The 13,031-nt window shown below is 43.9% G+C and overlaps 1 protein-coding gene across 3 annotated transcripts in view; it reads left to right on the plus strand.

Annotated features, from left to right (window-relative positions):
• The window catches only part of tho2 (THO complex subunit 2-like protein), a 111,329-nt gene that overhangs the window by 66,284 nt on the left and 32,014 nt on the right, over positions 1–13,031 (plus strand). For 2 of the 3 annotated variants that reach the window (XM_070535213.1, XM_070535215.1), the window contains exons 22-28: positions 1,213–1,307; positions 2,410–2,533; positions 3,422–3,451; positions 4,359–4,500; positions 8,235–8,392; positions 9,857–9,985; positions 12,615–12,746. In XM_070535213.1, coding sequence (XP_070391314.1) covers positions 1,213–1,307; positions 2,410–2,533; positions 3,422–3,451; positions 4,359–4,500; positions 8,235–8,392; positions 9,857–9,985; positions 12,615–12,746 — 810 coding nt within the window. The remainder of the gene's footprint in view (positions 1–1,212; positions 1,308–2,409; positions 2,534–3,421; positions 3,452–4,358; positions 4,501–8,234; positions 8,393–9,856; positions 9,986–12,614; positions 12,747–13,031) is intronic. The other variant, XM_070535214.1, reaches the window with a different exon arrangement.

Here is a 13,031-nt window from a genome sequence, read left to right on the forward strand (position 1 = left end):
GCCGATTCACTCACTAAATAGAAGTGTGTTGATATAGTAAGCATTTGTTTATTGTTTTCTTGATACCCTCAATAATTCGACTTGGGATAATTTCGACATTTCTTTTCGTTACCGTGAAAACCGAATTAACAAGGTTTGACTGCATATGCTGCTGCAGTATTTTCTATTACCTATAGTGTTTGCAACTGGTTTGTTAGAGGGGTTCTAAACCAACCCTCGGGCTTGGTGAAAAAACACAGTGCACGCAGTGCACGGATAGCATATGCTGCTGTGAAGATCTCGGCTAATTTTTGCAGTTGCGCATAGCGAATGGAGCACGCAAGGAGATTGCAAAGTCACCTTTGTCTCAAAAGCTTTTTATTGAACAGAAGCCTGGTCCTCACTCTTTTCTTGATGCTTTATTCCGTATTATAGCAGACTCCCATACATGGCTGCTTTTGGCCAATAGCTGACGTCAGTCAAGAAGGGTGTTAAGATCAATGCGCTTCTTGCTACTGTTACTGTGTATATTTATTGACACACTTTAATAAACAGGCTGAAATAAGCAAAAATCTGCTTTCCAATTCCAATAATAATTGCACACTTTTGAATGAAGCCGACTATCATCTGCTCATGTTCTGTGGTAGCCGACATGCGGTGCCGAATAGTACGCTCGTATGCGTGCGCCTAGTGTGTTGACTGGGCTCGCTACGTGCGATCGACCATCTGCCATTTGATGTGCGCACAGGTGTATATTCTATCGAGCCCTGTTCACTGCTGCCCTGCATCCGCCAATCTTCACTTCCCTGCACCCCTTGGGCACACAGATACATGTCTGGGGTAAGCAGGGTTTGTCCATTTATCACTCACAGCAGCTGCTTCTTTCTCATCCTTCCGCATGGCTATTTTGAATGCCACAAATGCATCGTCCGCTGTCATATGTAGGAACACTGTACAACTTGCTGACCTGCAAGGCATTTATTGTACATTATGAATCCACCGAAGATGGCAACAGTAGCTAGACCGTGTAGGAATTAAGCTTTGACCCCCTGGCTTGTTGGTGTCTTAGCTGTCAGGTCTCTCTAATTTTCTGCTAGTTTTAAACACTCAAAAGCCTATCACCATGCAAAACTTTCCATGTTGAAATCCTTTAGCTGTGTGAAGGAGCAGTGAATGTTGGGGAATAATGTTCTGTGCAGCGCTTACAACTCCATGTAACACTTTCCTCTCTAGCTCCAGCGCTACGTAGACGCCGTGGACCAAGTGATGTCCCAAGTCGTTGAGAACATTAGGCCATTGCATCCTGCAAAAACATGGGAAGACCTGAGGTGAGTGGGTAGAGCTGACACAACTGAGGGTGCCTTGCATTTTGCGTTGGAGAAAATCAGTCAGAAATTGCAACTTTAGTCATTCTTCATTGGAGAGCTTTAGCTTGTCTGGTATTCAGGTAAATGCACATGTGCTGGCCATTTTACCAGATGAACAGAGGTACAAACATGAATGGCCTGCACGGGGGCAGCAACCTGGTGGGCTCAGAGCTCAGACACAGAGCTAATATATTGCGGTAATCAAGTGTATTCTAATTCAGTGCTGGTGTAAGTTTCAGCATTAGCATAATTGTGTTGCTGCTGTAAATTTACACCAGCAGCAAAAGTAAAATACACTTTGTTACTGCAATATTAGCTGTGTTTGTCTGGTTGAGCTCTGAGCCACCAGGTGGCTGCACTGTGCAAGCTGTCGATGTTCGCTCAAGTACAACACCCAGTCCGCTTGTGTTTACTGGAATAATACACGCTAAAGCTCTCTATTATTGCGATTCTGATGCCTTTCTGCACCTATCTAAGTATGTCGGTTCAAAAAGAAATTCTGGCATTTCTTTTATTATCGGGATAGAGACTTGGACCTGCAAGTTTTGCACTTTAAATGGAGGATTTTACCCCTGATACAGTAGAGCCTGCTGATAATGAACCTGAGTGTTACGCAGCGGCTGTTCATTAAACGCCGAAGTTCATAGTAAGTGGGCAGTGCGTGACTGCGAGGAGAAGGTAGAGGGGCACGAAACGGATAGTTCGCCTCCCGAGGAGGCTTGGGAAAACAAACCGTGTGCACAATGGGGTCGGAGGTCATCGTTATTTCGCTCAATTCGTATTAGAAAATTGCGATATTCACACACGCCTAATTCTGTTTTCCACTGGCATTATTAAGGTAATTGTGCAAAAATGTTCTGACAGCCAGGAATGGTTGATCACCACTATGTACTTTCATGTGGCTTATTTTCTGTGTCGGGACATACACAAGGCCTTGCGTGTTGCAGCGCTGAAAAGACGAGTGCTGTTCTAGCTCAAGTGTTAGTAACAGTTGCAGTGAACTCCCATCTGTAATACACTCGTTGAGTTAACTTTGTATCCTTTGATCTCATTATCACCACAGCCCACAGTTCTACGTGACCTTTTGGTCGCTGTCCATGTATGACCTGCACGTACCTACATCCAGCTACCAGCGTGAGATGCAGAAACTGAGAGATGCATCCAATTCTGAAGAGACAAAGGACATGGTAAGTATTTTTAAATATTCAAAGTATTCTCTAGCTACCTCCTTGAATTTTTCACATCTTCAGCCAGGGTAGCCTCTAAGCTGCAGCTGGTTCATTGTGCTGTGAACAGGTGTTTCACTCTGACGTCAAACGTTCTCTCCTCTCATATGCATCCGATGGTGCGTCAGTCATAGGTCGGCATCTCACTCACCAGTACAGCGATTCATACTCGCTTCACACTTATTTCACAGGTATGAAATAAAGCGTTAGTGAATGATGAAGTGTGCGAGTGGACGTGGGTATGAAGTGGAGTAAAGGCTGGTGTCTGAGTGGACGTGAGTATGTATGTTAATGTGTGCTAGTGAATGGGAGTTGATGTGAATATGAGCATGAGTTAGTGCCAATAAGTGTGAATGAAAGTGTCTATGAATGTGAGTGAGTGTTGGTGAGTATCAGCAGGAACATGAGTGAGTACCGATGCATGTGAGTGCCCATGTGTACACGTGAGTACATTGCCTACAAAAATATTGGTGAGTGAGAATCCACTTATTCTGCTACCCTAAGAATAGTGTTGTAGTTACTGTACATGCTCCCATGGGGAGTCAGACTTGTGTCTATTTTTCTGACACCACCGTTTACTGAGTGTTGTCAAGTGGAACTTCAAAGTTTAGGAGAGAAGCGAACTCAAACAGCTGCACTGCCCATGCTGTGTTGTTTTCAGTGCTGCTGAGAGTACCAACACTTCAATTAATTACTGTTCATCACATTCACTAATGCCTTAGGTTCCGTTGTATTTTAGAGAGAGAATTTTTGTAGTGCTTTGCTTAACTAGAACTGCAATTGTTCATTCCATTTGTATGGGGGACATTCATACAAATGTTTCCTTCTTGTACACTGCCTTGTTTCCAGTCTAACCCAGTGCAGAGACGACCATCGCAAGTATGCTTTCTCTGAAATTATTCTATATTTAATTACGGTGTTTGCTTGTTCTATTCGAAATAAAATATGCTGGCAACAGCATGGAAGCCTAAAGCCCTGAAAATGCCCAAGCAAAAGGTAGTTATGCGATCTGTTGCCAGGAAAAGATGCCATTGCTGTGCCTATGCTTATTTGTGTAGTAATGTTATGCAGTTTCGTCAAGTGCTGTTTTCTCTATGAGGTTAATTTCATGTATGCAGTCACTAAGTTATCTGGCTTCATGCTACATATCGACTGGATGGCAATCTTTTCCTTTCAGTTTACCCTATTTATTTGATGTTCACGTGGCCCCGATATTAAGGTGCACACAATTTCTCATGGCTAGAGACAAAGAATGGAATGCAGTCTATTGTAACATACAACCCAAATTTCTTATGCAAAAGATGCAAGATGCAGAACCCTTGGTCGTTTCCTCGCTACTTGCCAGACTTTCATGGTAAGAGAGGGAAATAGCGATTTGTTCTCACTCGTAAAAAAAGAATTCACTCATTCGAGCCACAGTAGACCGGGCATCACTTGTAGTGACTGTACGAGAGTTGAAGGTTGGAAGATTGGTGGGATAAGACTGGGACACCACCTAATACCGCTTGTTCCACACTCGACTCTAAGGCAGATGTCATACTTCAGCGCATTAAGATCAAGTAAATATGGTACTGCTTGTGACATGAGGTAACGTAGACTTGCATTGGAGGGTGAATCCGCCCATCCACTCGCCTTGTGGTGTTCCCCCCAATCCTGTAAGCCACATTTCTGTATCTCTCATTCTAACTTCCCACCCCTGGCAACAGTGGTCACCTCGCCATTTCCTGCCACTAGCAAACCATAGCGTAAGCATAGTATGAAGATAACAAGCGTTTTGTTGCTGCAGGCCCCCAGCAAACGCAAGAAGGAAAAAGACCGGTGTGATGCCCTAGCTGACAAACTGGCCGAGGAAGAGCGCAAACAGCAGGAGCACTGTACTCGGGTTCTTGCTCGACTGCGTAGTGAAAAGGATGCCTGGTTTCAGTCAAGTATGTATTTTTACTCATGTGCTGGGCTTGTCTTCTGTGATATTGTGCCATGTGCTATTCACTTGGGGTAGCCAAGTAAGTAGTGCGTACCGTGTTCCTAACAGTCTAGGTACACGAATGGTTCTGAGCAAAATGTTACATTTGAAATGAGTATAAGTGCATCACAGAAGGCTCTTAACTCTTTGAGGGTCGATTTTTTTCGCCATATGCGACCACCCAGGGTCGATTTTTTTTATTGCACATTAAAAATTTTCAGAGGGACCTATTTCGAAAAAACTTTACCGTAATTTTTCTAGGGTAACCGTAAAGTGAAAAAAAAAATGTTTTGCGTTGGCATAAATGTACTGTTTATTTATGAAAAACAACAAAAAATAGCGAATTATGTTATAAGAATTTCTAAAAATTTGGCGCATTGTTATATACAATGTCCACAAGAGAAAAATACACAAGAAGAATGCGCACACGAAAATTTTTCGCAAGTCTCAAATGTTCCTCTTGCACTACTATTTCTTCAGCGTGTGGTAGTCCTTGAAGCATGGCTCCACACAGAGCGGTTTGTTGCACCCAGCGCACATGTAACTTGTCTCCTTGCGACGTTTTTGCTGCCGAGTGGTGTTGGCGCAAACGTGGCACCTCCTGTGGGCACTGCTTCCCTGAACAGCCGTGGGAGGAAACTTCTGAATAAAGTGCCAAAAAAGGAAATGCATGCACGGCGGCATCCTTCGTATGCGGACCCCTGCAAGCAACAAACGAGCGAGTAACAGGCGGTCACCCTTTGAGTGATAAGAATGAGATAGCCATCAGTTTTGCGAGCAAAAGAAGCCGAAACCGCATGCGGAACAAAACCAAAACTAGCCGCCGCGCGCCCGCGAGGGCGCCAATGCGCGAGCGGTAGCAGACGCTCCGGAGCAAAAAAAAACTATACAACAAAAACCGAAAGAGAGAGACGCGAGAAAGAAAATTGCATCTATTCCCACATAGTGGCAGTACATGCCAGGCAAGAAAAAGTTAGGAAATAAGCATGCGTTTTAAACGTACACACGGTGCCGTAAATATAAGGCATCGACCATTTTCGGACCTGTTCGCGGCGCCGTATATTTACGGCATCGACCCTGAAAGGGTTAAAAATTTGATATACTGCAGTCAATCCTGGATATATGGAACTCGAAGGAGATCGCTAAGTAGTTTGATACCATATTGTTGCGCATATAACCCGCACCAAAATTTCAACAAATTGAACAGCAAAGTGGGGGTGCAGATTATATGCGAATATTACCATGAAGTGTGGCTTCACGGCAGCGGGCTCTGTGCTGCCGTGAAGCCACATCTCAGGACAAGGTTCTCGACCATTCTAAGTTTCGTTATCTCCTTGGGAACCCCACCTCCTCCCCATCTTTGCATGTTGAAGCTGCCTTCTCTCTTTCACGGTCGCCCATTCTTTTCTTCAGTAGGGGTCGCCATATTGCATTAGTAGTTAGCAAATAGCGCATGCAGCACCAGCAAACTCGTTTGTCACTCTTTCCCTCAGCACTCCCTTAGTCTGCACGAAGTGCTTCGCGGTAGAGCGGTGAGCCAAATCACTGTTGGGATTTTTAGCTCACTCACATTTGCTCTGTACTCGTTGCTGGTGTGAGGGCTTCTCCGTCCATGAGGTCGTCCACTGTCGTGTGAGTGCTAGCTGCAAAGTTGTCCAATTCACATCAGATGCCATGGGACTGATTCGTCCACAACAACGTCCGGCATGTGAATCCAGCTTTGTCAGCATCGCTGAAGAATGGTGGAGCAGAGCCGCTGGCTGAATACAGTCGCCAACCGGTAAACCAGGCACCGATAATTCGGACATGCTCGGTAGTTCGGACAGCTTTGCTGCACTGCCAGTGGCCCCATAGACTTAATGTGTAAAGTTTACCGATATTTCGGACAGCCGCCAGCTCTACATTCAATTATGCAAACTCCGTTTGTGGTTGCTACGTATGCCGACTCTGCTGCCATTATCTCCTCTGGCAACTTCGACGAGACACCAAGTATCGCCTCAGAGATTACATGTTAGACGGTAATGCCTAAGGGCTTGCTTTGGTCGCAGCACTGCACCTCAGAGATATAACTGCAAACGCTAATTTTAGAGGCTTTGCCCTAATTGTTAGGTCGCATCAACATCGTGGCCCACTCATATCAGGATGTCTACCAGTTGGGAAAACCAAGAATTCTCGGGGATTTTGAATAGTCTGGAAATACTATTTTATTTTAACCTTGAAATATATGTATATTTTGTTTTTTGAAATGCTTGAGGCCAATGAATAACCGGTGCATGTAATTCGAGGGGGGGATTTAATCCTCTTTATGAAGAAACGTAGCATGACTGAGTTTACAATATTCAAATATTTAGTTACTCTGTAATTATAATGCCTCATAAAATGCTCAAAGAGTCATTCCACCACCTTGATTTGCTTTCAGTGGAATCTCAAGCACCATCTATGTTTCACACATGTGATGACAGTCAGTCATAATTCGCGACTGAAAGGTATTTTCGAAAACATTTATTTCTGTATGCATCTCCGTTTTATTCATATTTGAGAATGTTCGGCTCGATTTGCAAAAGGGATTTACCTTTTTCTTTTTTTCAAAGATATTATTCGACGCAGTAGTTCTGTGGAAGCCTGCAAGGTGGAGATAAGTAATTAATAAAGGGAAAATGAGACATCCACCCAAACAAGCAACCCGTTTGGGTTTCCTTTGTAGCAATTGCTACGTTTGGGTGGATGTCTGATTTTCCCGTTATTTAATTACTTCCCTCTACCTTGCGGGCTCCCGCAGAACTATTACGTCAAATTCTTGCCTTTGCTTATAAGTGGTCTTTAAGCTGTATTTACTTTCTGCACACAAACTGAAAAGCCATCGAGCGACAATATGCACACGTCCAGTGCAGACCACGTGGCACCTGACACGCAGGCCTGAGCAAATCTGTCACCTAGGCAATCCCTGTGAGGCCACTGAACCAGCGCGCACACGCCACATTTCCCACTTCTTCCCTGGTGTCTTCCACACTGGAGCCATGGGATCGACTTACATTCGCGTCGTGCGCCCCATCTCTTCATTTTATTCTTCTTTTCCTCGTTTTTCTGCGCAGCACACTCCCAGTAATAATATTGCGTGTTCGGTGTTAGATGACTTTTCGAGGTCACATGCCATAAACGGCGACTTTGCAGGCAGTGCGCCTATGTTACGTGAAGGAATTGGTGTGTTTGGCCTTGACTTTCTGGCTGGAAGTGGGACTCCCTCGTGAGAAAGGTTGTGCAGTTTTCTATTTGGTACTTCATCAGTTTTCATTCCATGGGGCTGGTTAGTACTTTGCAGAAACAGTGGCCACCACATGATATATGCACTGCACTTGTTTGCCTGCAGCTCCCAATCTCGACAAAGCATGCTTTAATGCGTTGCTAGTGATACGTGCGTTGATTGCTCCACTAGCAGGCAAATGCAACTTTTGCATCAGTATTATGTCCTCAAGTTATGAAAGTAAATCTTCCTCTCGCTTTGCCACAACTGCTTTGATGACATTTTTGCAGTTTGTATGTTGTCTACCTGTTGAGGTGCTTGTTTATTCAATATTATCACGTGCACCTAGGAATATGCATAGAAATGTTAAGCTGGGAAAGACAGTTGACTTGGGATGGTACCTCTTCCTCTTGCATTATTGTTGAGGGTGGATCTTTTTCCATTCAATTTATGCACAGGGTCATCCAAGAACGAGACCATCATGCAGTTCCTGCAGTTGTGTGTGTTTCCACGCTGCACATTCACAGCATTGGACGCCTTGTACTGTGCCAAGTTTGTTCATTTGATCCACATCCTCAAGACACCCAACTTCTCTACCCTCATCTGCTATGACAAGGTGAGGTGATTCATCAGGATTGCTTTCCTTTTCAACAAGGAAGTTGTTGAACTGCGCATTGCAAATGTGAAGTTGCTCATTGCACAGTAGTTTCAGCTGTATGTTTTCATTTCTTCATTTACTTGTCACACATGTGAACAAACATAAAGTCAAGATGTATTGTGGAAAAACAGACTTGTGAACATTTTATGCCAGAAAAATCTTATATCAGCAGCTGCTGCCATTAAACCAAGCCGTGCTCTACACATGCCAGACCTTATGTGTCCTTGCAATCCCAACATGTTGCTGCCAAAGGCAGTGATTCTAGATTTCCTTAGTACTGCAGTCAGCCTCATTCATATTGAACTTGAAAACTTAAAAAAAAAAAATGACCATGTGTTAGCATGTAATTCAGCATAAAAAATTTATGAAATTTTTACTGGAAACGTGCATTTGTCTTCAATTTTATTATGCACATTGCCTTAGGAATGGCTTCTGCAACAGGTGAATTTGCACAATGGTGAAGGGATGAGTGACAGCAACTGCCTGAAAATTAAAAGCTGGGAAAACATCGTCCAAGGTTTTGTTTGTCAGAATTGTTGTAAGAAAGCCTTAGAGCACCTTAAACCTGCCTGGACAGCAGTCTTTTACCAGTGAGGCAGATCTTGAAATGTCAGTCTCAGAAATGCTTGAAATGCACAGCTCACGGTTGTCGAAATGCACTCGAAACAAATGCGCCACTGATTCAAAACTGCGTCAGCCAATAGGAGCTCTCTGCATTTGCCACTTGAGTGCAGTAATGAATCGCGATGCTAGTTTTCTCTTTTTGCAGTCACTTTTGTATTGCTTTCATTTTTGTGTGCATGAATGAGGTTTTATTATTAATAGACAAGATATAGTACAAGGCAGTAATACACAGGAGGAGGTCCCGAGGTCAAAGACTTTAATGGGACCTCCTGTACAGTGTATAAGTAAAAATATGAACAACAGTTGCAACAAATAGTGTAAAATATTCAAAAAGATAGCAAACTTAGTATTGCAGGCTATCTCAGACTTAGATGCAGGCTGTCTCAAGCTCTGATCTCCTGTTTACGGTGATACCAAGATAACGGTGCATTGTTATATTTTGTTATACTTCACCATGAGGCAAAAAAAATCCCTAGGATTGCAAAAATTAAATAAATCGGAAAATACTAAATTGACCAAATTGACTATTTCAAAGAACTGTGTCTACCCCTAACTACGATTCTAGCTCATGTGCACTTAGCAGGTTTTGCATGTTGTCTCTGAACCTCTTTTCCCTTTAAGTGCACCAATGCCTACAGTTGACCTTTACATTATGTTATTTGCCCTGTTACTAAAACTTTGTTGTTGCCAATATAGTGCATATGTTGTCCTAGAAAGATACCACATCAGTCTACATTGACCTGCATTTTCTATGTTCATTGTGTCTCTAACCTGCAGCTCACTTGCCTTCTCCTGCAGATCTTTTGTGACATCACATACACTGTAACAGCATGTACAGAAAATGAGGCCAATAGGTATGGTCGCTTCCTTTGCTCCATGTTGGAGACAGTGATGCGCTGGCACAGTGATAAGGCCATCTTTGACAAAGTGAGTGCTATGTGCTTCTTTCATTTACAGGCTTGTTTTGTAGAAGTGGCTGTTACTGGTTCTTTTAACTCTGAATATGTCTGTATGCCCATCAATATGCTGCACCACAAGACTAGTTATCTTACACAGCCTCCGTAATTGCTTTTGCTAACTGTTGGGGTTTGACAGTTGCAATAAAGAACTCATAGTGACCAAAATCACTGGTGATTCCATAAAGGATTCCAAGTTTAATATGGTCGCTATCTGTGATTGTGTCAGTGGGGACTATGATTTTGTTCACAGCAGTTGCAGCAAATATTAGTTTCATTCTGGCTCATTGCAATGCGCATGCAATGCTAAACATGGCAGAAGCTGTCAAAGATGAAGAGCAATTCTACTGCAGTACCGCACAGTGGCATCAAACCTGCTGGCTTCGTTGCGATGCTGTCGCCAGCCAGCTCACTAGCGAAAAAATAATAAGGACGGGCGTGTCTTAGTGAAGATGCAGGTGAAGATTAAGATTAAGATGCAGGTCTTGCACCAAGGCCTTACTGCAAAGGAAGTTGTGAGGCCTTTGCCACTGCAAGCACTAATCAGATGCAAAACGATGAGAATTGCAGCTTCTGCACTGATTTTGGGCAAAATCGAAACAGGATTTGCTTATTCATTCAGTGAATAAAAGTGTATTGATGTAGTAAGCATTTGTTCATGGTTCTTTTGATACCCTTGATAATTAGTCATTTGGTAAAATTGGTGTTTTCCTGTCTTTGTCTTCTTCTTCTTTTCTTTAGTTTCAAGAAATCAAAATTAATGGTTTTACTGTACTGCGGTGAACTAGAAGGCCATACGAACAACAGCGTAAGTCAGGGCCCCACCTGTGTCACACCACCACCTTCATAGCGGAGCTGAAATACAGTAGAAGCTCGTTAATTCGAACCGCAAGGGGAAGCCGCTTCAGTTCGAATTAACGAAAGTTCGAACTAACGAAAGTGAAGGAGGGCAACAGTACACTGAGATTTGGAAGTAGTAGGGCATGTCAGAAATTTGGCGTGTCAGAAAGTGATGGCGTGTGCCGCGGGCACACGCCATCTTCAAGTCGAAGCTCTGGGTCCGACTGTGCCACAGCACCGATGTCCACCGAAACGAACGTTAGCCGAGGCTTAACACCATCACAATGAATCGCGACGGCCGATACCTCCTAAGCTGAAAACAGAGGTGCACAACCGATGAAGACTGCCGAGACAAAGACGCTGAACTTGTGAAGGTGGCGAACGCCCTGATTCGTTGGTTCTTGATTGCAAGCGCAGCTGCGACGTACTTGATTCACTGTGTTTTGGAGCTTGCCGTGCCATCTCCGCACAACATTAGCAGCTGTACAAGATTTGCAAAGCCTCCGAGATTCGCAACGGGCAAGAAGTCTCGGAGGTTACGTAGAACGGAGAGGTGGCAGCCGCCGCTGCCTTCTGGCTGACCCCGCGTCGGTTAGATTTTTTTCCGATTTTGCCTTCTCTCGCCATTCTCTCCGTTTTGGAGGCAATACAGCCTTGTGTGTAGGCAGTAGGCGCGCTTCTCTGGCCGTGTGCCAGGCGAGCGTAGTTCGAATTATCCGAGAGGGAACCTTCTCGCGTTCGAATTAACGGACTTTTTTATACATAGACTTCTGTGGAGCTTGGCCGGACCAAATCGTACAGTTCGAATTATCCATAAATTCGAATTATTGAAGTTCGAATTAACGAGCTTTCACTGTATTTAAGAAACACAAACAAGTATACGGATGTTTTCGCATTTCACCCCTGCCAAAATGCAGCCGCCGTGGCCGCGATTCGATCCCGCGACCTCGTGCTTGGCAGCCCAACCCATAGCCACTAAGCAACCTTGGTGGTCTTTCCATAAAAGCAGTGCAGAAGCTTCAATTCTCGTCATCTCGTGACTGATTAACACTCACGTTGTTGTAGATCTCGTGACTTCCTTTGCAGCACAGCCACGGCATGCATCTTCATCTGACACGCTCTTCAATACCGCGCACACATCCCGATTATTATTTCACCGGTAAGCTGGTTGCCAACAAATTGTCCATCCATCGCGATAAGAGCCGGTGCACTACATCCTCGACAGCTTTGCACCGAGTCAAAACGAAATCACTGTTTGGCACAACTGCTGCAGATGAAACCGCGGCTGCTATGCGGACTCCGTTGCTTCGTTTCAGTTGGATGCTAGCGCCGTTTTTTGCTCTTTTGCATCGCACATTTGAGGTGCGCAGAGGTTGCTGAGCTCCGATAGTTGTCCAAACTAACCAATGTGCAGCCAAATATGTCTGTTTTAACAAGAGTTTGATTGCATTAAATACCATAGTTACTTTCACAATGACAGCACTTTTTTTTTTTTTTCAAGAGAAATTGATGCAAATTTAGAGGTGCGGTCATTACTCAGGGTAAATTTTCCTGTTGTTTTATTGCGCGTTTGCTGCGGAATGACAACAGGTCAACAAACAGGCGGCTGCCACTGTAACAGTGCAGGACATCAAAACAAAAATGGCGGCCGACGGAGCAAGCCGAACATGCCGAACGCGATTTTTTTTTTTTTCATGTGAGTGTATTACATGGATTCAAACAGTTTCTGCCATCACAGCCACCATTATGAATTCTTGCAGGAGTGTGCCAACTTCCCTGGCTTCATGACCAAGTTTCGTGGTGCTAGCCAGTCATCGGACATTGCCACTGATCACGTTGACTACGAGAACTACAGACACGTCTGTCACAAATGGCACTTCAAAATCACTAAGGTATTTCTCTTTTCTTAATGACCACTCATGTTGCTTGAACCTAGCATAAAACATCCTACTTTGTGACCTTTTCTTAAGTTATTGCTGTTAATTGTTTGATAATTTCTGGAAGCTGTCATTGTCGAACTAGGAAAAGCACTATGGTTCAGAGAAAAATAACACACACAAAACAACCTGTAAGTGTTGATTTGTTGCTCGAAAGCATTTTTAAGCTAGATGCATTCTAAATGTATATGCTGTGAAGACAACTTAGATATAAGCACCACTGTACGGGACCACGGAGCT

This window comes from Dermacentor albipictus, chromosome 3 (assembly GCF_038994185.2).
Source record: "Dermacentor albipictus isolate Rhodes 1998 colony chromosome 3, USDA_Dalb.pri_finalv2, whole genome shotgun sequence".
In the NCBI taxonomy this organism is placed as follows: Eukaryota; Metazoa; Arthropoda; class Arachnida; order Ixodida; family Ixodidae; genus Dermacentor; species Dermacentor albipictus.